Source organism: Manacus vitellinus, unplaced genomic scaffold (genome assembly GCF_001715985.3).
Source record: "Manacus vitellinus isolate BGI_N305 unplaced genomic scaffold, ASM171598v3 scaffold_30_pilon, whole genome shotgun sequence".
Taxonomy (NCBI): domain Eukaryota; kingdom Metazoa; phylum Chordata; class Aves; order Passeriformes; family Pipridae; genus Manacus; species Manacus vitellinus.
This window is the reverse complement of record NW_021940291.1, coordinates 6,176,488-6,199,971: the sequence shown is the minus strand read 5'-3', so window position 1 is coordinate 6,199,971 and position 23,484 is coordinate 6,176,488. Positions and strand designations below refer to the sequence as shown.

Here is a 23,484-nt window from a genome sequence, read left to right as displayed (position 1 = left end):
GCCGGGGGACAGCGCCCTGCCCTTCCCAGCCCTGAGGCCGGGGAGCTCTGGGGACACCGCGCCGCCCCGCCCGGGTGCAGCTCCTCCCCGCTTCATTGCAACGTCGTTTTCCTCCCCTCTGGTTACTACAACTCAGTGCCCAGAAATCTCCATAATAATGTTATAATAATTACTTAATCTATAGTAGTAATACAGTAACTGGCCCAGAAGGAGTTGTTAAAGACGCCTTTTAAGCTCAACCAAAAAAAAAGTATTTCTGATAACTTGATTCACGTGGTTTAAAATGCAGTCAAACACTGGAGCCTCAAATACAGCACCCCGTGCACTCCTACCAGACACTTCCAAGTCCCAGCACAGCCAATGGGATGGACAGCCGATGCCGTTTATCAGCCAGGCCATCTCCCTACAGATTCCACCACTTTGCCTCCTGGCTTCATTTCCCATCACGTGACACCCAACAAATAAACCTGCCAATCTCCTCTACCAAATCACCCTAAAACGAACCCCTTGGGTAACAAAGGTCATGAAAAAATAGGTGTTTTTTCCAGCCACAGAAGTCCCAGAGAATGCCAGGTGTGCATCCGTGTTTAGTTCCTCTCTGCTTCCCCAGACTCTCTGGGAACGTACTCGATTCCCTGGACATGCACAAAGTGCCAGGGTTCACCTCTCGGAGCTGAGGGCACCGGGATGCTCAGAGGCTGCAGCACAGCCCCTTCCCTGCCTCCTCCCCAAAGCCTGCCCCTCCTTACCTGGAGGGCAAATCCTCATGTGCTGCCCATGGCACAGTCCTACGGAGAGCAGCACCTCTGAATGGGAGCCTGAAAGCTTCAGAAATGAGGAGCTAAAACCCCTAAGGGTGGTGAATAGAAAAGAGATATTTGTACTTAACCACGTTTCCTTTGTTTGCTGGTCTCCTGTCCCTGGTCCCGGATGTCCATGGGGGGAGGCCTCAGCAGCAACTTCAGACACAGCTGCAGCTCCAGTGGATGTGCAGATGTTCCCACCGCTGAAGGCAGGGCTGTGGTCAAGAACAGGGCTTGGAGTGCCTTTTCTGCTGTCTCCTGTAACAAGACACCTATATCTCCAAAAGACAATTATTTCCCTACCTTTTTCTTTGTAAGGCCTCCATAGAAGCATTTCTGCTGAAATATCACATCCCTATATATTTCTCATATTTCCAATCGTCTGAAAGCTTATGAACAGTTTTTGTTTTCAGGACAAGCAGTGGTGAGCCTCAGGAACATAACTTTTGAGATTTGCATTTTGGAGAAACCAACTGAAAAATAGTTTCAGAAAACTGAAAGTGGCCAACATAACCTATGAAAATGGGACTGGGTGGCATTTATAGAGATACGGCTACATCAAGCCAAGTGCAAACACACTCAGTGCTCAATAATTTACAATCACAGTAACATCCCATTAGAAATGCTCATTTTTGAAGATGAAATGCACTGTGTAGCAAATACTAACTGAAGGATTCAAGTTTTAGAACAGATGATGTAAATGAAGGTTATTAAAAACACAACCCCCCTCTTTTCTCAGTTCATACCCTACAGAAGGAGATGCAAATCAATTCTTAATAAGTGACTCAAAACTTCCCAGCCACTATCTGTGGCTTGCTTTAGAAATATATGAAGTTTCCTTTTCTTTAAAAAAATTTAAAGACTTCAAGCTTTTGATAAATCCCTCCCCCTGTAATGCCAAAGCTGCAGTTTCCTTTCCAAACTCAACCTAAATATAACCCATTCTGCAGTGCTTTCTGGAGTCTACAAACACAGGTATTTAGTGAGAGCAAGTGGCAGACTGAAATTCTGATGCCCTGTTGTACAGAGTTTAACGAATTGCCAATCACTGGAACAGTTTAAGTGGGACAAAATCAAGTAGAACAACTCAGAGCTTGTACAGAGAAAGAAGTATTTCTGAAGAGAAGATAGATATAAGAAAGGAAAAAAGGAATAGAGAAATAAGGGGAAAAACAGTAACACAATTATTTTAAAAGAAAGTTTATTTGCAAACTGAGAGCAAATAAGAAAGGGAAGTACGAATAAATAGGTAACTAACAAAATGCGTAGCTGGTATATGAGGGCCACGTTCACAGGCTCTACGTACGTGCTGTTCTGAACTTGCATCAGCTGTTGCTTGCTGTGGTCTGACAGGACCATAAATGGTTTTGTTGAAGACATGATTTTTTGACCAGATGGAGTGTGGCAACTCTGCTCCCGTTTCCCCCACACCTGTAATCAGCATTAGGATGCCTACGGCCTGACTAATGAGCACCGCAGAGCCCATTCCCTTAGACAGAGAGCACATTAGCAATGGGTATCATCACAGGAGGAAGAAAGGTGAGTGCAGGCTTCCACTGTGCCATACTCTCCAAGCCAAATTCATCCCAAATTCTTTGATTAAACTGCACCTTTGAGCCACTACAAATCTTGCAAACCAAAGCCCCGATTCTCCAAATAGATATAATGATGCCCAGGCAGTGCCTGACTGATATTCCTACAAATTTTAGTGGTTTAAGAGTTTTCAGGATATATTTGCAAAATTGGCTTCTGGATGATTTCTTTTAATAACACTTCCTTTTAAATTTATATGTATATCTATATATATCTCTATCTCAGTATGGTGCACTGAAGATTTTGCTACAAGAAACACTGCTGGGGCAGCACACACTCACAAACAACTGCTTTTAACTAGGAGTTTCCAAGCTCAAGGGAAACTGTTGTTCATTTTTTGTGGGTAGCAAAATAATGACGAATAGGGAAGAACTGGAACAATGGCCAATTTGTCTGGCTGTCAGAGAAAATTGCCACAGCAGTGGATACACTGACATCTTGTCGAGATTCCTGCACTTGCAAGTTCATCTGCAGTCCTCCAAGACCACTTCTGTCAAACTGGAAGAGTTCTGCCAAAATCTGGATGAAACCCATTCTACATCAGCCAGCATAGTCTATGATGAGTTCATCTTATTATGAGAGGCATAAATGGAGTGAAAAAGCAGAAGGGGAGGAAGGTCAAGTTGCTTGAATGAAAAACAGAAACTCTACAGCCATCTGTAGATATTGGTGGAGAACTGAGAGGAGGGACAGATCTTTGCTATTCCCAGCTTTTCTCTTGGGCTTCAGCAGGTACCTGGGGGACCAGTGTGTTTGTCACCATTGCCAGTGATGGCATTCCCATGTTCACCCAAGGCTTGGCATATACAGGCCAGCAGATCTCAGTGGTTGTGTGCTAAGTGGGACATGTTGCCTCTAGGGCACTGGCAGCTTAAAGGTGAGCAGTTCAAAGATTATTTTATCTGGGGCTGTGCTGCTAACAGCTCCTGTTAGCTAGCAACCTCTTTTTCTTCATTACAAGGTCCAGAGTTGAATGGGTTCCCCACCAAAAATGGACTTTGCATCCTAAGATTTGCCTGGAGGTGATGCTGCCAGTCCTTTCACTCTCTTTAGCCTATAATCTGTAGGCAGAGAGAGGATTTCTCAAGGATGTGTTCACCCAGGAACTCCAAATAATAAGATAAAAAGGTGGAGAATAGAACAGGGAATTTGATAGCACCTGGGATGTCTCCCCCCAAAAAAGAGCAGCTTCTGGGCTCAAAATCTGGGAATTTAAAGAAAGATCTGAAGATACTCAAAAAGAAGTTACAATGCACAAGGTATATTAAAAAAGCATAGGTTTTGCCAAGCAGTCACATACAATTCAGTATTTCTCTGTGACTGAGAGCAAACACTCATAACAGTTTTTAGTGACTCCCTTTTTGTCTGCATGTCTGACTCTTAACACTTGAAATCTGTTCCTAAGAGTTGTCTTCAGGTAAGAAATTTCCTCCAAAACATCTGAAAAGTGGAAGAGACAGAATGATTGCCATGACTGAAAACAGGTACAATCAGAATGTCCCATTCCTGTGTTGAAGTCAAGTTAAAATGACTGAAATGGAAAGATTTTGTACCAGCAATTAAAAACCTCAAAATGTTTAATGCAGAGAAACTATTTAGTCACTACACTACTAATTACCTGTATCACTAAACTGTTTCCTATTTCTCCTTCAGGGAAGATGAAAAACCACAAAAGAGGTACTCAGCCTTTTTTCAAATCTACTACTATTCTTTTAATAATCTCTTATCCATATCATTTAAGGTGAGCCATTTTGCAAACATTTTTAGATGTGCAGATAAAAAAATATAAAAGCATAGTAAGAGTTTCAAGCACCTCAGCCATTTTCTTCCCACTAACACCATCCTCAGGAACCTACATATATTCAAAAAGCTGTCTCTTACTGCCTTGAATGTTTTGTTTAAAACCAAAAAGCAGCTATTGCTGTCGGTCCCACAAACCATTCTTGTACTTTCTGATTTTTCAGTCATTACAAACTATATTCAAATCTGAATTAGCCCTACACCAAAGAAAAAAGCCCACTGGAGATGTAGCTCTGGGACATTGTCACATCTCCAGAGGCTTTCTACAGTAGTTTCTGTTATGCCAGCAGAGCTGCCAGACCTTGGGAAGTCAGCCTCTTTTCCTTGTTTTGTCTCACACTAAGAAAGCTGTTCAGGACCAAGAATCAAGCAGTAATATGATGGAGAGGCTAAAACTCTCCAATAAAACAAGTAAAACCTGGCAGCCAGTCAACTTAATGGCTGGTGATGGATTTAAATTAAGGAAAGGGTAAAATGCTGGGATTTGACAGTAACATAAGACACGTTTTTGTTACAGAAAACATTCCACACAATCATTTGTGCCCTAAGAGTGTAAATGGCTTGTCATTCCTTCGAGCAAAATGCTGCAAATAATCTAAACAGAACAAAAATCCAAACAAAATCTCTTATTGTTTCAAAACCTGAGATGGATGGGATTTAAAGGGGGGGTTCACATTTCCATGAGAGATAAATACATAGACTATCTAAGATAAAATGCTCCCTTGTTGATACAAGCTTGCATGTTTATTGGGATAATTGATATATTTGTATGCTTATTGGGATAACTGATATCTTTGTATGTTTATTGGGATAATTAAAGTCTGCTTTGAACATAACCCTCAATTGAAAAAGTCTGGTCTCACCCCACTCCTGATAGGGCAAGGTGTCAAGCATTTACTGCTAATGGTGATGGCCTAATTAGATTGTTAGATTTTCCTTTGGCCAAGTGAACTTCACCAGCAGCATGAAAAATAGAATCAAAGGAATGCCAAACTAATGGGATGTTTTAAAATACACATAACACAAGGAAAAACTCTTGCTTCTATGCCTCAGTTTGAGTGTAGTTTACTATTTACAACAAAAGAAGTGAAAGTGGCTCTTGATTTTTGTTCTGTTGTCATAGGAGGCCAAGTTTTGGAAAGTTTTTATCAGTAGAGCACAAAATACTTTTGGGAAATACAGTGTTCAAATATATACTTTGCAAATAAAAATAATAGGAGTACCTTATTATAAACAACCAGCTGGAGTTTGAATTTCTGCATCTGCAAAGACAAGGCAATTTCCATCTTTTTCAAGACAAGAATGATGCATGCTGTATAAATACATTTTTAAAGCTCCCAACACCTGTAAAGTAATAACTGAACAGGACACAAGTTACTCATCATTTCCAGTCTCTAACACCTTTCTGCTGAAGAAAATCAGTTTGCTTCCCACCCAACTATTAGGGAAATTTCATCTGTGCTATGTTTGAAAATTACACAGAAAATTTTACAGAACATTTGTTTTCATTCAGTGACAAACTAAGAGTGACTGGAATAGGTTTGTTACAGGGCACTTTTGCATCTTGCTAAGTAGAAGCTTGGTCAGGTAAAATGTACAGTCTGACTAACCTCACCTGTATAGCTGAAGTTGCCACATTCAGAAACACTCTTGATCACATCCTTGCTCCACACCCTCTTTTCTTGGTGGCTAAATAACGATTAAATAGCTCCTACCCCTGGGGAAGGCTCCCTGACTGCACTCGGACACAGCAATGCATAGTGCTTTCTTGTACTTCAGTACGGCACGATCATCACAGAAACCAGAGCATCCAGCCAGACAAATCCCGGCAGTATTTGAGGGGTTAGGAGGGTCAGAAACTAAAGTAAAGTTTAGGAGGAGCTGCCTCCTGGGCTCAGACGTTCTGTTTATCAGGACTATCAGGTCTGTCCTTCCCTTGCGTGCTGAGCAGTCACCACGTGCCTTGTCTCGCACACTGGGCCCGAGATCTGCGGTATCGGTCAGCTGATGGTTGCTGGGGTTAATGAGACCATCAGGGATGACGGCTGTTTACAACAGGATTTATTCTTATGAAAACCATTAGCCCTTTAGAGTAAAAGCCGTCCTATTGTTATGCACAGTGTGTCTGGCACAATAGGTCATCAGCCTGGAGCCACGAAAATAATCCTCTCTTTTACTATCAGGAGCGGGACAGTAAAGCAAAACCCACCGTGGTGAAAAACTGTAGAAACGGAAGAGGACAGTTGACTGCGAAGTCTACAGAGATTTTGGTTTGACTTCTTTGTGAGGGGAATTGGTGTAGGCCTGGAATTCAGATCTGAAAGAAAAATTGTGACTGGAAATGTGGGAGTCAGTTTGTAACAGAAAGTAGTACACTGAGTTGCTTTACTTAATAGGAATCATCTTTTACAAGCTATTTCCTTCTAGTGTGCCAAAGCACTGCCCTTGAGACAGAATTTTCAAGAGGGGTAAAATCTATGGGGAAAGTATAGAGATTTCTAATGCCAATCAACCAGTCCTTTTGGTCATATTCTTTGTTTCCTCCTCCGGAAATCCAGTTTTCCTACAGAACCCGATTTTGTCCTGTCTAACCTCCACTCCAGGACCTTCCAACACCAACACGCAGCATCATCTTAGCAAAACAGCTCCTTCCACTCGTGCCTGAATGGAAGCAGGATGGAAAAAGCACCCAGGTCTCTCCATGGGGAAGACAAGTCTGTTATGAATGCAGGCCTCACAGCTAAGACAAATGTAATCACCTCAGTTTCTCTTTAAACACTAAGTCACCCTAGCTTATTTATTCAGTATGTTTTCCTTTGCAGAGGTACCTAGCAAGACATGGAAGCACCACCTCTGACTTGGGAGTTCTGCAAGAGTAACTAGTAAAATAACAGTCAGAGAAATAATTGAAAAAACACTACAGCTTTTCCTGACTGAGCTAGTTGTGAATGAATGCCTTGCAGTAAACCAACTGGTATGAAAGGGAAGGAATACTCACATTTGCACAGTGGTCAGAAAGTGTCCTGGGAAATGAGAAGAAGTAAGAACTGAAGTTATTTCTTTGCTAAGTCAAAGCCACTGTTCCAGCCACCGTTTCCAGAAACTATTAGCAATGAAATTTAAGGGAAAAAAAGAAAAAAGAACCTTGAACGTTCATGTCAAATGATACAACTTTAATTTCTAAAAGGTGATAAGTACTAAGAAACTGGTCTAGTTGACAGGCAATTAATCCTCCTTGCATAGTACATTTATCTCCATGGGATATCAAGATTTACAACACTTCAGGAAAACTGGCACCTAAGTGAGCAAGCAGCCTCAATCCTATACAAAAGTTACAGACAGCCTAATTGTTTCCAAGTTGTACTCTCTAATGGATCCAGAGAATAGTCTTTGCTTTGTCCCCATCTATCCCACAGTACAGTATTCTCTCACTGTACTTTACAGTTGGCCTCTGTATAGAAAACATAAAAGGCTGCAACCCACACTGAAATAGTAATTCACAATTAATTAGCTTAATTCTATTCAAATTTGGCCTTTTTGAGGTCAAATACCTCAAAGTATGGAGTTATGGACTTTATTTTTTCATGTAGAATGTGCATCTCACAACACTTGTGATTACTTGATAAAGACTTTGTCCAGAGGATGTTTAATCCTTCCTTTGAGAGGGAAAAAAAAATGAGGCTTCGGTTTCAGAAGTGCTCTTGACACTCATCTAAAATAAACACTGAACTTACAGGAAGTCAAAAAATTTTAACTTGCTTAACCAGCTTACTAACAAGACAAGAGTAGAAACACCTTTTCATATTAAAAAAAAGAGAAAAGTTACATTTTGCTGTATGTGTTAAGACATATCTACAACAAATTTTTTGTTCCTTTACAGAATGATCACTGGAGACTAGCATTGTACTTACATCATCATTAATTAATCCCTTTTTTCTAGTAACTTGTGTCCTGATTTTCAAAAGCACTCATTATCAGCATATCCTAGGTACTGATTGGTAGCAGCAGGCATTCAGAACTGTTGAAAATAGACTATTAGTACTTATGCTGCAGATGCACCATTTGAAAATATTTCTCTTGAAAACGGGCAACTTTACTTTTTAGTCAAAATCATTCTTGTAGTGTTTTAGCATGTTTGAAATAACTATTACCACTAATTACTTAACACGCTGTAGTGGATTATGATCAAAATTAATACGTCAAAAAATTAAGTTTATGATAAATAAACTTTGGAAAAATTTATACAAGGCCGTAAATAAATAATTTGAACTTCAGTCTCATTAGGAAATAAAACAATACGTCACACAACAATATCATCCTACCTAAACAATACAATCTTGCTATATTTATTGCATAATAATCTGAGAGTAACATCTTAAGTAAAATATGTAAAGAAACAAAACCATTAGATTTACTTTCTTTAATATTGAACAACCAGTTTGTCCTTTGTACATAATCCAATTTAAAGATAATATAATTAGCATTTCCAGCATTAACAGTCTGTATTTACAATGAATGAGATGGGGTAGATAATCTAAAGAGTATTCAAATCTGTATGAAACAAATCAAAATACGAAGATTTACAGTAGTAGGCTCAAAATCCAAGACTTTTCCATTGATGGAATGCAATTTAAAAGGCTTTATTGCCTTTATTATTTGTAAGGGTTCCTGAAATGGTGATTTAAACATCTGAAATCTTCAGTAATGCCTTCATTATTTGTACATGACATTAAAAATTAATTCCAATACTTCTATTTTTCACTTGCTTGTAGACCAGTCTGAAATCTGATGAAAGGATAACAAGAAAGTTTACTATATAATCCTAATTCCATATTCCTGAATACAACGGTTGTAAGTAGATGATGTCAGTCCATTCCAAGGGTTATGTACACAAAACTCAGAAAATGTTCTTCACTCTTGCATAAAATGTGTACATAGTATCAGTGAGTGGGTGACTTCAAAGTTTTTATGGTTTGCTGCTGGCATGGACCTTTGCTGATTGAAAATAAAATAGCTTTCACTCTATTGTTCTAGTAGCAGTTTTAGAAGTTAATCATCAATCCCCGGTGTTTCACCCTGCTGTATTCTGGAGGCTATTCTAATGGCTTCTTCCAGAGACTGTTGTTCTCCAAGCTGAAACAAATGCATTTAAACATAGGTAAATCCAAAGTTTTATACATGGATAACAAATGCATTAAAAAAATGATATGAAAGCAAAGATCTAGACATCAAACAATATTTTAGCCCAAATAAGCATGATCAGCATTGTCACACCTCTCCAGGGTAATATATATCAGCAGCTATCTAATCAGCATGACAATTAAGACAGCTGCTGATAGGAGATTAAACTAAGTTTCTAAGTATCTACCGAATACATTTGCTTCAAAGAACTGCTCCAAGGTAAACACACTACAGGACACACAAAGTAGGTGATATTTCAACTTGGCAGACATTACAAAACTAAAACAAGGCTTTCTGAAGTCATGGTGGCTGCTGGATTACATTTTAACACTGGTAAAGCAAATAAACATCTTCACTTTTCGTAACTCTGTAACAGAAAGTCAGCTCTTTGGAAGACCATATAACAGTAATTTATAGAAAAAGTCTTTACTGTAGAATCTTGAGCATATAAAAAACCTGTTGTGATGACACTGATTCCACAGTAGTTTAGAGAGGAAATTATCTTGTTGCAACTACAAAGTCATCAATATATCTGGTACTACCAGAAGCAACATAACCTGAATAAAGACAACTGGAGACATGATTTGGGGAAAGAATCCATGGAATTTTATAATATAGATGCTATGCATGTACAACCATGATTGGTACAATGAAGACAAATCTCAACCTCACAAAAAAACATACAGCTGGCCATTACCTGTTGGCCTGGGAGAAACACATATGAGAATGTGAAAGATAAAACCAGATTATTTTACCTAATGGGACAGTTGTAAGTATCCCTTGTTATTTTTACAGTCATTGCATATCACATTCTGGAGCCACTCAAATCAAGAAGACCCCTCTTATCACCTCGTTAGGACTTTAACCTGACCATCAGGCTACTGGCTTTACCAGTATTTAGAAACAAAACAGGTTAATTTATTAGAATCAAAGTACAAAAGAAAAACCTATCAAAACCTCAGGAATAATCAGTAATATTTTAATCTTGAATTCTCTCTCTCTTCTATTTGTATTATATATTTTAAGTTTAATAAATGTAAAGATACTTCACCAAATGCTCCACTGTTGGTAAAAAAAGAAGGGCATGAGCAAAGAGTGCCTATATTTTCCTTTAATTCAAAGGACACACTGCTGAGGGTGCAACTTTGCTTTCCTGCAAACAATTGCCTTCTGATATGGTTTCTCTTACAAGCAGTTTTGGTTACTGCCAACTTAGCTCAAAAGAGAGGAGTTCAGAATTCAGCGCTTCTCAATTTTCATTGCTCTTCAACCAGCTATTTTCCATTTAACAAAGGAGGAAATAACAATCTCTCCTTTCTGCTTGAAGATATTAACACTTTTCCTTTCAATTTGAGCTCTTAAGAGCTCTTTCATACCTAGAAACTACTTTTTCATTACAGTGTTTGAACAATGTGAGGAATTATTTACAGAGACTACTGCTTGTACTGTGCTGGTTTGGCACATACACAGAAGGTCCCTATTTCCAGAGATTTCTGATTGTTAATCTTCCTATATAACTGTTTGCACCTTTTCACTGTTAGCATTTCAAGGTTCAAATAACATAAATTCACTATTTTTATAAGTTCATAGCAATTTATCCTTGAGAGTTTGGTTTTATACGTGTCAGCTCTATATGTAAAGCTGAAGGATGAATGAAAGCACATTTCCACTGAAAACCTGTGACTCCATGAACAATTCAACTGACCTGAAGTTTGACTCATCCCTAACCTCCCCCTTTTTTGGAAACGCTACAAGTAAAAATCAGGTGCTGCTTATTCCTCTTCCTAACCCTATATATTATTTAAAACATGAGACCATATGGTTATGGCCAATTTTTTTGCTGGGATGCCAAGCTTATTTGAATCATTTTGTTACATGACTAGTAACTTCTAACTCTAGCAGAAGCACTCCAAAAAACATTTATCCCCATCTTACCTGTACTGCAATTTGTGTCCCATTGGATGTCGCCAACAATGTAACAGGTCTAGTTTCTGTAGTCACTAAATGGTGCCCGTGTTGCTGATGTCCCATTTCTGAGGAGGCACTGTGAAATGCTGCTAAGTCTTGAGCCACAATGGCAACCTTCAAGACCAAAAGAAGAGAATCAGCTGGGTGACAGATCTGGTACTGTACTGACCTCATACAACCACTGTCTTCAGAGTTAAATTCAAACCTGTGACTGTTCAACTTTTCCTATCTGCTAAATAAGTTACATTCCCATAATATTAAGCAATAAAATTATACAGTTCATACTGTATTCTATTCTTAGCTCTGCCACTCACCTAAATGAATTATCGGGCTGGTACCTCGGAGTTTTGTCCTGGTAGAATACATGAACATTCTGCCATACGTTGATGTACATCAGACACTTAGGAGGTGAATGCTATGACCAGGAGGTGAATGCTACGGCCAGGTGCTGAAAACTGCTTTACTAAGATAAATCTATGTGAACACCAGAACTGTGATGGCTTAGATGCCCATTTTATATCAGTTCATAAAGGAAGATGACACATGTATGCAGGATGATCTCTTACCTGCTGTCCTTCTGTGCCCTCTGCAGTAACCATCGCCACGGAATGTGTTCCTGCAGAAGAGATGACGGCGTCGTGGGCAGGGACGGTGATGGTGGTGCCATCTTGTGTCACCATAGTGATAGTATTGCCGATGGCCTGCATGTCTGCCTGGGATATGTTGACCTGAAACACAAAATAATTCATGAAGTAAAAATAAAAGGTTTGGTTGCTGCTCAAGTCATACTTTTGTCAAGGTTTTGGCAATATAACATATGTTTTTAAGTGAGGTTTAAACAAAAAAATGATATTCCTTAACAACATTTATCAAAAATCCCTGCTAGCTGGATCAGCAGGAATACTGCTAGTTCAGTTTCTTTATTTGAAACAGTGTGTAGCAACCCAGAAGAAAAAGGCAACTTGCTCACAATAGCATGGAAAAACATTTTAAGCCATGATCTCAAGTAAACTGGCCAAAAGATCTAGTAGGCGTTATTCCACTTCCTGACCAGTGTGCTCATTCATTCCTCAGGAATCACCATCACTCTTTGGCCAAGTCCCCAACTGTGACAAAGAGCCCTTGTTTTTGTCTTCACTGGGATTTAACAGTTCATGACCTTTCAGACACACTTATCTGTTTACAGAAATAAAAATCTGACTCCCAGTAATAAAAAAGAGGTTGCATACTTAAACCCAGAGTCTACAACTCCATGTTAATCACATCATATCCCAAATAACAGCATGATAGATTATCTATGCATGTGTCTTACACAGTGGACAATGGGATTTAAGGTAGTACCACCTGACATACTTTGACCTTAATGGAAATACTAAAGAGGCCTATGAAGGCTTAGAATTTAAACCAAAAATAAATCCATAAAAATTAATGATCTAAATTACTGATGTCTCCGGTATAAATGCATTAGGGCATCAGATACATGATCTGATGTCTGTTTTACAAGGCAGTAAATCCCAGAACTGAAGTCAAGCTGAAGGATAATTTAAATAAATGTAGGAACTCTATGTCAAGGCTTCTGCAGACCAATGTTCATTTTAGAGGGTAAAAATGCCAGCTACTTAGTACTGCTGCAATGTCCAGAGCTGGCAATGTAACAGCCCCCTTGAATATTTCATTTTCAGTTTGAATTCAGAATATATCTTTCATACGCTACTGGTATTTCAGCTGCCCTACCATCTGAGATAAAAACTGTTCCTCACAAGCCTTCAGTATGCTGCTATAGTGAATCAAGAGAGTTGTGCTGAAGTCCCTTCCCAATGAAATTTCATATGAAATCCTTAAAAATATATATCCATAGGAATCCTTACAAAAATACAGCCATAGGAATTTTCAAGTGGAGGAGGTAACAAAGCATTCCTTATCCTTTGGCTTATGTTAGGAATGGCAAGAACTGCACACTACCAAACTGCTTTTAAAGCAGGCACCTGGACTGGAAAGACTTCCCACTCCTTCAGCCCCCAAGTGTGTGCAGACAACAGAGAAGATGACCATCATCTATTAACAGCATAATTAGGAAATTCTGAGAAACCTCAGAAACTAGGTTGTATATATGACAATTGTTAAAACAGCTCATTAAGAGTGACAAAGATATCAAGGATAGACAAAACCCCTACCTTTGTATTAATAGTTTCACATGTCAGAATATGTGGTTTCATTTAGGTATCCCACAGGAGGCATAACACTAAATATATCCAGATGCAGCTCCAAAGAAGCTTCTTTCCTTAAGAAACCCATGTACATATTTATTTATGCTAACACGTGCCTCAGTTCTCAGTTTATTTTTGTAAGTCTCAAACACTGTGGTTACTTACATGTTGGGTTCCATCCTGGGATATTAGTGCCACTTGTTGACCTAATCCTGACTGAGTAACTGTAGCAACCTGTGCAGAAATTACATCTTCTCCCTCTACCCCTGTCACATACGTTATCTGGGAGCCTTTGAGAACATCTTCACCTTGACCTATTTGAGACAAAGAAGGTAAGAGGATAGTTTACATACTCTAAATGCTGCCAGGAAAGCAAATAACAAGGATTAAGTCCCAGCCTGGTTTGAAGTTTTTAAACACTCCAATGGAAAAATTAAGTAGAAAGATGAGAAAAATAAAAGAGACCAAAAGCGAGCCAGAAAGTCTGTTATTTTGGGAACACGGGATGTAATGGATGTAATCTTCTAGCAATGAATTTTTACACATACAAACACTACATATGAAGAAACTATACATTTAGCTTATAAGCAAATATTAAAATGGTGGCAAACATTCCTAATTTAATTATCATTAAATGTTAACTTCTCCACACAAGGGACTTCATGCAAACACAACTGGAAGCTTTTTAAAAAAAGTTATTAATTAACGAACATATAGAAGAACACAGAGATACCTTTGTGTGGAGATTTAAGTAAGTTCATTATCTTAAGAAATGTTTAACCTCAGCAAATGAATCTTATCATTCCGTTAAGAGAAGGAATTAGGCTATAGCAAATCTTCTTGAGGCATTCAGTGCAGTTTCCCATGAACATGTAGCAAACCAACTTTTCTAACCAAAACAACATTTCCGATATTCTGTCTGATCTAAATATCACCATTTGACAAGTGGTATATATATCCTGTCACATTATCTTCTTTGGTCTCATCTTTTATAGTCATAGGATTCAATACTCATGATACCATGAAAAACATACTCTGAGGGGTGCTGCAGCACAGAAGCTTATTTTCATCTCTGCCTCTAGGACACCTCACAGAACTGCTATAACCAACAGCAGAACAGCAGAACCAACACAATATCAGCCTGCTGCAAAAACAATGGTTTTTTTCATCAACTCCTGCACACAAGACTGTCACCAACCATGGCATTATATATACTCTCAGAAAAATCCAGTAGGTTGCAATCAAAGTAGTTTAGATTCTCTCAGTCCCTTCCCCACATTCATGTTTATTGCAGGTGTGCTGAGACTGCAACTCAAATTTCTCTCTTATCCCCAGGACTGCTATAAATGAGTTTATTATCTGATCAATTACTCTCTCAATTTCTGTTTACAAGTTACCTACCACACTAAAGTCTTACAGAGAAATTAAGATGTCTTTATTAAGTACTTCCAATTTTTATCTATGCTTTAATTTCCTTGGTTATTGAAAACCCCAGAAAAATACTATCCAGCCCATTTTTTTTACAACAAGAGAACTGAAGACTGAAATTCTAACCTGGAGGTGGCTCAAAGAAAGCCTCTTGTTCCTCCTCAATGGGCTCAGTGTCGTTGTGCGCTGTCCGCTTGTGCATAGCAAGAGTAGAAATCTGCTTGTAGGTTTTCCCGCAGTGATTACAGTTGTAGGGTTTGGAATGAGTGTGTACAACATGATGTTTGTATAAACTGGAATACTCTGTAAAACGTTTATCACAACCAGGAACTGTGCAAACGTAGGGCTTCTCCCCTATATGGGAAAACAAGAGGGACAAAGAGAATTTTATCCAGGACGCACAGAAAAAATTTGCCATCAAATGATACGCACCTTCATTACCAACCATACTTGCATTTCAAAGGCAACAGTGAAGCTCATCCTCACAAAGTTTATCAATGCAATCTCTTACTGCCTTTTTTTAAAAACTACTGCCAGTACAAGTTGGGCCCATTTTTTTTCCCCCTTTCATCCCATCTAAAACATCCTTCTGATGAAGACAGAGTGATACAGGCTGAAAGCTGCCATGTCAGTTTGCCATTCTATTGATAACTTTTTTCTTTTGTTACTGGAAACCCCATACTTTTCCTCAATGATCAGGTATGTCCATTCACTAGTAGTATCACCTACTTTTGAGTCTGTGAAGCTCTGAAGAAATCTACAGGAAGCATAAGTTTAAACAATTATGGTTTCATAGAGAAACAACTTTTACTTAAAAATCAATGAAACAAATGTCTAAATTACATTGTAAAGTAAAAATATAAATTGAGATACAGAACATAGATCTAGGAAGCCTGTCTGTGTTTTATAAAATAAATAATGCTACCAAGATGATATGGCTATCACAGGCTTTTACATTTTAAAATCTTCAAATTTGTGGTGATTTTTTCTGCCAACTAAACCTGAAAATCGAAGTTGGGTAAGTATTTTCACCTCCAGTCTATAAAAAGGAAGTTTTGACCACAGTTTCAGCAGCAAGGAAAACACAGCTGGGATGAAAGAGTGACTCATAACAGTGAGCCAAAGTTAAAGCTCAGACTTGTCCTTTACTGTTATTTATTTACAAAACAGCTCACAAGTGAGGCAAGCCCCAGAACCACATTAAAGATTTAGCCCAATGTCCACTGAAGACAAGGTTTTGCATGTTTTAAAAAACTTTGTATCCAATCCAAAATTATTCTGCCTTGACAGCAAGGTGGGAAACCTAACTGCTGAGGGGAGAGGAGACCCAAAGAGAAGCACCAAGCCAGGTCATATGAACATGACTATACCCAATTACAACACACCAAAACATTGTTCTCAAGGAGAATGACAGCCTCTCCCAGGCAGATTCCACTTCAAAATACAAAGCATCGCTCATATACCTGTGTGTATTCTCACATGATTCTTATAATTAGTTGCACTGGCGAAAGCTCTCCCACATCCTGGCTCTGTACAATAATAAGGCCTTTCGCCTGTGTGTGTCCTGATGTGAACTTTTCTAATATTAGACGTTGTGAATGACCTGCCACATCCTTCAAAGGGACACTTAAAGGGTCTTTCACCTGAAAAAAAAAGACAAGAAACGGTACATATGCAAAAGTTATAAAAGAACAAAAACACTCAGTTACACTTAGACTGAATGTAGGAATCCAAAGCTACCAATTCTATCGTTGAGATCCTCAGTCAGAAATACCATGAACACGCCACTGTGAAGTATTCTAGTTTAGCAAAAACTTGCAAAATTTGGGAAAATTATACAGTCTGTAAGCTAAATTATGAAGCATTTAGATTAGTACTTTATAATGTATAAAACAGACTCAGTTGATTTGATGAGCTTCCACATCATCTGTATTCTAACAAGTACTTAATACCCTCTCCAATTCATACCTATATTATCCAAAACAAGTGTATCATACCATTTGCACATTTGTCAATTGTTAATTCATGAAATGAAAAAAACCCTTCATGGTTTAACATATAACCAAGATACAAATGGGTAAGTAAAACTCACTCTAACTTTAACTGAGAAGAACAAACTTTATAAAGAGAGACAGCCATGAAACTCAAGTTTCAAACCCCAAAACCAAAGCAATCACAAATACAGATTCTTTTAAAGTAAGTCTAATAATGTAATGTAAATTTAAGCACAACAACTTACGACCCTGCACCAGAACATTTCACTGTGAACACCAGACAAGGCCAGCCACTAATACCACAATACTCCTGACCTTTCAGGTCTATCAAAGCACACAGAGAAGGAGAGTGAAGGGGGTTAAGTCTGGAGAAGTTCGAGCCACCTGACAGGCTGTCGTGCACCTCAGCACTTCTAATGCTAAGTATATTCCACCCACTATACTGCTTACCGAAGAGAAGAATCCAAGAGCAAGAGAGGGCAGAATACCACTGCAGATACAACAATAGGTACTTAGAGACAGAAATAAAAAAAACAAGTCATTATAGAGACACTAATACCACAAAACTCCAAAGCAGTTAACTCCTTGGCAGAGGAAACTCCTATTCACTCCTTCGGGCAGTTGTTTCAGGAAGGTTTTTCAAGCCTTTGCCAAGGCAGAGCATGTGTATTACGCACACACGCCTCAGTGTTGTGTTACCATGGCTCCCCTAAGCCTTGCTTCTGCCAGGACCTCAAACACGCCTGAAAGGAGCAGAGGTGCAGAGCCAACCCCGCCCAACAACAGACCCTACGCTAGAAACGAAAACAAAGTGCTCTTAAAGAATGCCCGCAGGAATGTCACCCGACCGGTCAGAGAAGGCAGCCTTTTCAGTTTCTAATGGCCTAGTTAGCAAAGCGACCTGTTTCCAGGTGACCGAGAACTGCAGCACTAGAAATGCAAAGCAAGTCCGAAGCCTTCAAGCTCTACCCCACTGCAGCATGAGGTACCATCCACACCAGCTTCTCTGATCCCCGAGTTGTGTGCCTGGGGAAGTCACCGAGGAACCCGAGGCAAGCATTTGATGGCACAGAAAGTGAGACTGGACTGCTACTCAAAGAGAGGGAAAAAAATCACTTTTGGTTAAAACAGGCAGATAATTAAGAAAGCACTAACACCGATCTGCCTGATAAAGGAAGGAAAAGGCTTCAGAGCCATGGAAGAGAGTAGGAGAGCCCAGACCTGTCGCCATCGGGTGCACTGCTGCAGCTTGCATAGGGCATGAGCACACACTGCTCCATCCATGTGCACAAAGGACTTGGTGCAAAATCTTCTCATTCTTTAGCTTCCCGAAACTACTCAGAAATCTAAAAAAGACATTCCTGCACTCTGGTCCCTGGACTGGTGGGAGATTATGATTCTATTATTCATATTGTTCAAGTGGGTAGGTTACATAAGGCTGGCTCAAGTGTTGCCTCAACTACTAATTAAAGAGATTCAATTACCACACAACTTATGTGGACATAAAGAAGTAAAAAAAAAAGTCTACAGCTAATCAAGTTGTCCATACTCCAGAAACCTTTCAGTCCACAGTCTGTACTTGATGTAGTACACAAGATCCACAGTTCTCTTCTAGAACTGAGATATTCATCCTGATGACCAATTTTACATCACGACAGCACTAATCTCCCGAGAAAGCACAAGAAATATCTTAATGTAATATTTAGGTTTTACAATTTTTATTGCCTGCATTTATATCCCACCTCCCCACACTGATCTGAGAAAAAAACCCAAACTATTTCTTTTGTCTTTTCTTCTTTACTCACTAAGATTCAGAATGTTCAGTGGAAAAACTTGTCAGTGTTCTAGCAGAGATAAATATACTTAATGGTATAGGCTAGCAAGTGATGGATTGTTCTTCCTAGATTTAAGGGTTGTTTTGGTTTTTTTTTTTAAGATCTCAGGAACAAAGGAGACATTGTGCAAGCTTTTTTACATGAGTGCACCCACAGAGTTTTGCAGAGTTGTAGTGTATGCTTTCTATATTTATGTTTTGCCTTTCAAATGAATCTTTTTGGAAAAAATATAAGATTTTTTTTTTTTAATGCATTTGGAAGCTTTATTAACAGTTGGTTTTCTATGATGTTTTTGTTCATTTTTCTGCTGCATAAAGAGAAGGGCAATCAGGATAACAAGCTCAGAAGTATCAACCTTCATGAAGCTGGCATGCAAGTTGTATTAAAGCACCAAACCTGAAGAACACTGATGGCATTTCAAAAAGGTGAGACATATTATTGAGGAAAGTTCCTTGTTCTGTTACAGCTGCAGATGAAACTGTAAAGGCAACAAGTGACTCAGTGACAATTTAAATGAGGCATTGCTAAAGTTAGTGCAGTGTGGATGCTTGGGCACTTTTTCCTAGAAAAGCATGCTGGATTTCCAGTAAATGCTTACCATGCTGAAATGCAGTTGAGCTCACTGGGCTTCAGAAAGAGAATACACACAGGCTGATTTTGTAAGTATAAAGTCACAAAACGAACAAACAGAAAAAAAAACCCCTTACCTCAGTGAATTAACAGAAAAGTACTGAGTGATAATAGTACCTGTGTGGGTTCGAATATGTTTCTGCAGGTCTCCTGAAGTCTTGAATGATTTAGTGCAATTTTCTTCTGTGCACCGATAAGGCTTTTCCCCCGTGTGTGTTCGAACGTGGCTTTTTAACCCATACCCTGAAGATCAGAAAGGATGTTACAGAAGTGTAAACACAAAACTAGGATACTCATAAACCATCACCATCAAAACCTGCGCTTGCCATTCCAAGCAGGAAACTGGATGATGAGTAAAATTTGCTCTTTCATTCTTCACAAGCTCTTCATTCTACCATACAGAGCAGCAGAACTCTAGATAACCGTTTAGAAATTCTTTCATCCTTCATTTGTGAAGAAAATACACTTCCATAATGCTTCTCCTTCCCTTCAGAAGGATAAACTGTAATCATTATAATGTGGACAAATGTTTATTCTGCCTTCTGAAGAAGCTGTGTGCTCTGCATTCCATCTAGTTTTTACCTCTTCCCACTACTGCCACCAAAATGACATTCGCTCACAGAAAAAGCAGTTCCACTAATGAAGTTAGCACCTATATATGTGCTTTTAATGCTAACTGATAGCAGTCACAGACACTCATTCTCTTTAGGATAACTTTTAGGAACTCATCTTCATCAAAAACTCTACCAGTTGAAAGTGAACTTTGGATCAGGCCCTTTGTAAATTATTTTGCAATGAGCATTTTACCAAGATTTTCCTTTCAGCACTTCCCTGAAAATATGACTAAAGAAGCCTGAAACAGCCATTTTAGAAAACAAACCTGAATTTTACTTGTGCCCACAAGTGATGTGTATATTTCTACCAAATAAAGAAAGTCTGTAAGAAAGTGGCATTTGCTTTAATTTCACAACGTGTTCTCCCCAAAACAACTGAAATTCCTACTCTTGATGTTCTTAAAAACACAAAGCATGTGTACCAAGCTGAGCATTAATTCACTCTTTACATGTAAAATGAACTCGGTTTCATGATCCAACCCAGGAGAGCGCTTCATATTTAAACCAAGAGCATTCAGTAATTCAAGTGAACTTTGTCAAAGGCAAAGATTGCTGAACTACAGAGGTACAACAGCTCTGACCAAAAATATGGTAGTTGTAGAAAACAGCTGTTTATAGCCATACAGTCTGTTGCAAAAGAAGAGAACATTTCATTGTGGAGTTTTGAAATCCCTTTACAAACACTATGCAATTAAAGGTGCAGTTCTGTAAGTGTGGTTGTTTCCCTTCTGACCTTTCTCACTAGCATTTATGTATTAGATCACATGAATTTATTTTAAAAAAACTTATTAAAAAAAAAGCCTAACCTTTCTAAGCAACATACTAATTTACATTCAAAGAAAAAGAATTTGAAACAAAACGTGCTCTTCCACTTTCTTCCTTGTTTTATTCTTCAAATTGCATTTTGCATGATCAAATTCAATCTCAGGAAGAGCATTATTTAAGAGCAGTCTGTATGAAATGTAGAGTTCACTTCATGAGATGTCATTCTGATACGAATTCAGTAAAGAACACTTAAATCAGCATCTTCCATGGAAGTTCCTTTCAAATTTACATCAGAAGATCATCAATCTACCTCTAGCCAACAGCTTTCTATTATCACCCCATTTAACTTTTGCTATTAGTCGAACGTTAAGAAAGGTCTATTTTTCAACATTAAAATTTGACTGTAGCGTAACAGGTGAAGAGTAAGGGAAGTATTGAGTGTTTCATCTCATTCCTCCTTCAGTAACTAAGAATTAAATCCTCTGTCATTTCCATGTGCTACACTAGCTGAAAAGATTACTTTTTTTTTTGCAGTTCTGCCAACCAACTTAGCAGTTTAAAAAAGACAATACCCAAACCTTAGTTTATTCAGAGACAAACAATAACAAGCAGGAGGAGCTAGTCTACAAAAGATTACCTGTTGCAAAGGCTTTGCCACATCCAGGATGTTCACACTGATACGGTCTGTCTCCCGTGTGTGACCTTTCATGCACCTGTTGACATCCAAGACAGAGACTTAATGAAACATATCTGGTTACTTCAGCACAGAAACAGTTCATTCTCAAAGTCAACAGTTTTCATCACTGATATAAACAGTGAATCTTAGGAAGAGAAATAAATCATGTTTATATCAGTGATGAAAAATAATGAAATATGGTAACAACGTTTTCCCTAAAACTAAAGATGTCTCTTTCTGAAGTTTAAGCTGATCCTTCCAGTCAGTTTTGCACAAAACACTTCTGTAAGCACAGGCAGAGTTGCCATCATGCATCTACATTAAAGACGATATGCAAACATGCCTCAGAGCCCACTCTCTATCTGAGTTTTGCCTCCACTGAATGCTCCCAATGATCCTCTTATATTGCATGAAGCCTCTGCAGCAAGGACACCAGTTTAGCATGTGATCCATAGAGTCAGCTACTCACTGGCGCCTCTATTTAGTCAGAGACAAGGCAGCACTGCAAAGAGGTTACCTCATCAGCAGGTGATTACCTCAGCCTCAGCTGGAATGGGAACAGCTCTACGCCCTTACTGTTTCAGTAGTTCCTTTACTTAATTTAAAAAAGGAAGAGTATTAAGGCGTTGCCATCTGTAAAGCAAAGATGCTCCAGCTTTTCACTTTGAATGTTAGATCATTTTGAAGAGCCAGACTTTGTATTATGATGGTGAAATATTTAAAAAAATAGAATTTTTGCATGATCGTGCATACATGATAAAAAAGTTGATAAAGTGAACACTGGATTCCAGAATTATTGTGACACTGCTGGTGGAATCAATCTCAACAGTGATTTCTTATATTATGGCAATAGAGCAGCTTAACATGATCCCACACCTGCATCTACCCAGAACACTAAGTAAACTCAGCTGAGCACCTGAGACAAATCAATCCAATAAACCTGTAAAATCAATCCACTAAACATTTGACAAAACAGCCCCATTGCAACTGGCTCTCTGTTCATTTCCGTTACTGTTAACCACAAGCTTTCCAAAAAAATCGTGTCTACCAAGTAACAATGCACATTGTACATCTCCTCACCTTAAGATGATGAGCTGTTGTGTACAGTTTGCCACAACCATCATAGTCACAGCGAAAGGCTTTCTCTCCAGTCTGCTGAGATTTTGCAGTCACTCTTGTTCCATGTCCTTGCAGGACAATCTTAAGGTAAAAATGAAAAAAAGGAAACAAAAAAAACCACAATCAAACCACACACTAAAAAAAACCAACAACCAAAATGGATCAGAGAAGTCACACAACTTTATTTTGCTATCAAGCCAGAGCTGATTATGACAGGTTTCTTTTGTTTCTCTTTGCTATGCCACATATTTCTTAGTCCTCAATAAATAAACTAACTAGAAATAAATAACTGAAAAGCATAAATTCTGATGAGAGAAACTGTAAAACATACTTGTAGCTAGCAAATTTAAATGCTTGCATTAATTAGCCAAATAGCAAAGACAAAATAATTTAAAAAATAAGACAGTGGTAAAACAACCAAATGAGTAGACAGAAGAATCTTAGATTACATCTAAGGCACTGGACCATCTCCTAAGGGAGATTAGCCATAAATCAGACCACTTTCAAAGATAAAGTTCATGGAAAGGTCAATTTAAATTAAATGCACTTATAATGAGCACTTTTTGAAAACGAAGGAAAGCATTCTGTCCTTGGTCTGCAATGCCTGTATTTTGATCAAACTAATTGGAGCAATTTGAGTTAGGTTCTACTCTCCCTTCTGGCATGACACAATAGGAAAACACACAGAATAGTTTCAGGAGGCAACTTAAACCCCTTTTAAAGGCTTACACTGACATGCAAGAACCTTTCATACAGACTGAACAGAGCAGAAGCCCAAATGTAAGCACTTTGATACGACTGTATGCAAAGTAACTGAGACTATTTTAAAAGGTCTGCCCTATTAGACCACCTCTCTTTTCTTATGGATCCA

The 23,484-nt window shown here is 38.6% G+C and overlaps 1 protein-coding gene across 5 annotated transcripts in view; it reads right to left on the bottom strand.

The window, feature by feature from the left end:
- Positions 1-7,341: 7,341 nt before the first annotated feature.
- Positions 7,342-23,484, bottom strand: part of ZNF143 (zinc finger protein 143) — a 34,289-nt gene continuing 18,146 nt past the window's right edge. For all 5 annotated transcript variants that reach the window (XM_018076018.3, XM_029961042.1, XM_018076019.3 and 2 more), the window contains 9 exons: positions 22,575-22,694; positions 21,456-21,531; positions 19,557-19,682; positions 16,444-16,623; positions 15,107-15,334; positions 13,718-13,866; positions 11,912-12,073; positions 11,313-11,459; positions 7,342-9,329 (listed from right to left, as the gene is read on the bottom strand). In XM_018076018.3, coding sequence (XP_017931507.1) covers positions 9,246-9,329; positions 11,313-11,459; positions 11,912-12,073; positions 13,718-13,866; positions 15,107-15,334; positions 16,444-16,623; positions 19,557-19,682; positions 21,456-21,531; positions 22,575-22,694 — 1,272 coding nt within the window. In that variant the 3' untranslated portion in view covers positions 7,342-9,245. The remainder of the gene's footprint in view (positions 9,330-11,312; positions 11,460-11,911; positions 12,074-13,717; positions 13,867-15,106; positions 15,335-16,443; positions 16,624-19,556; positions 19,683-21,455; positions 21,532-22,574; positions 22,695-23,484) is intronic.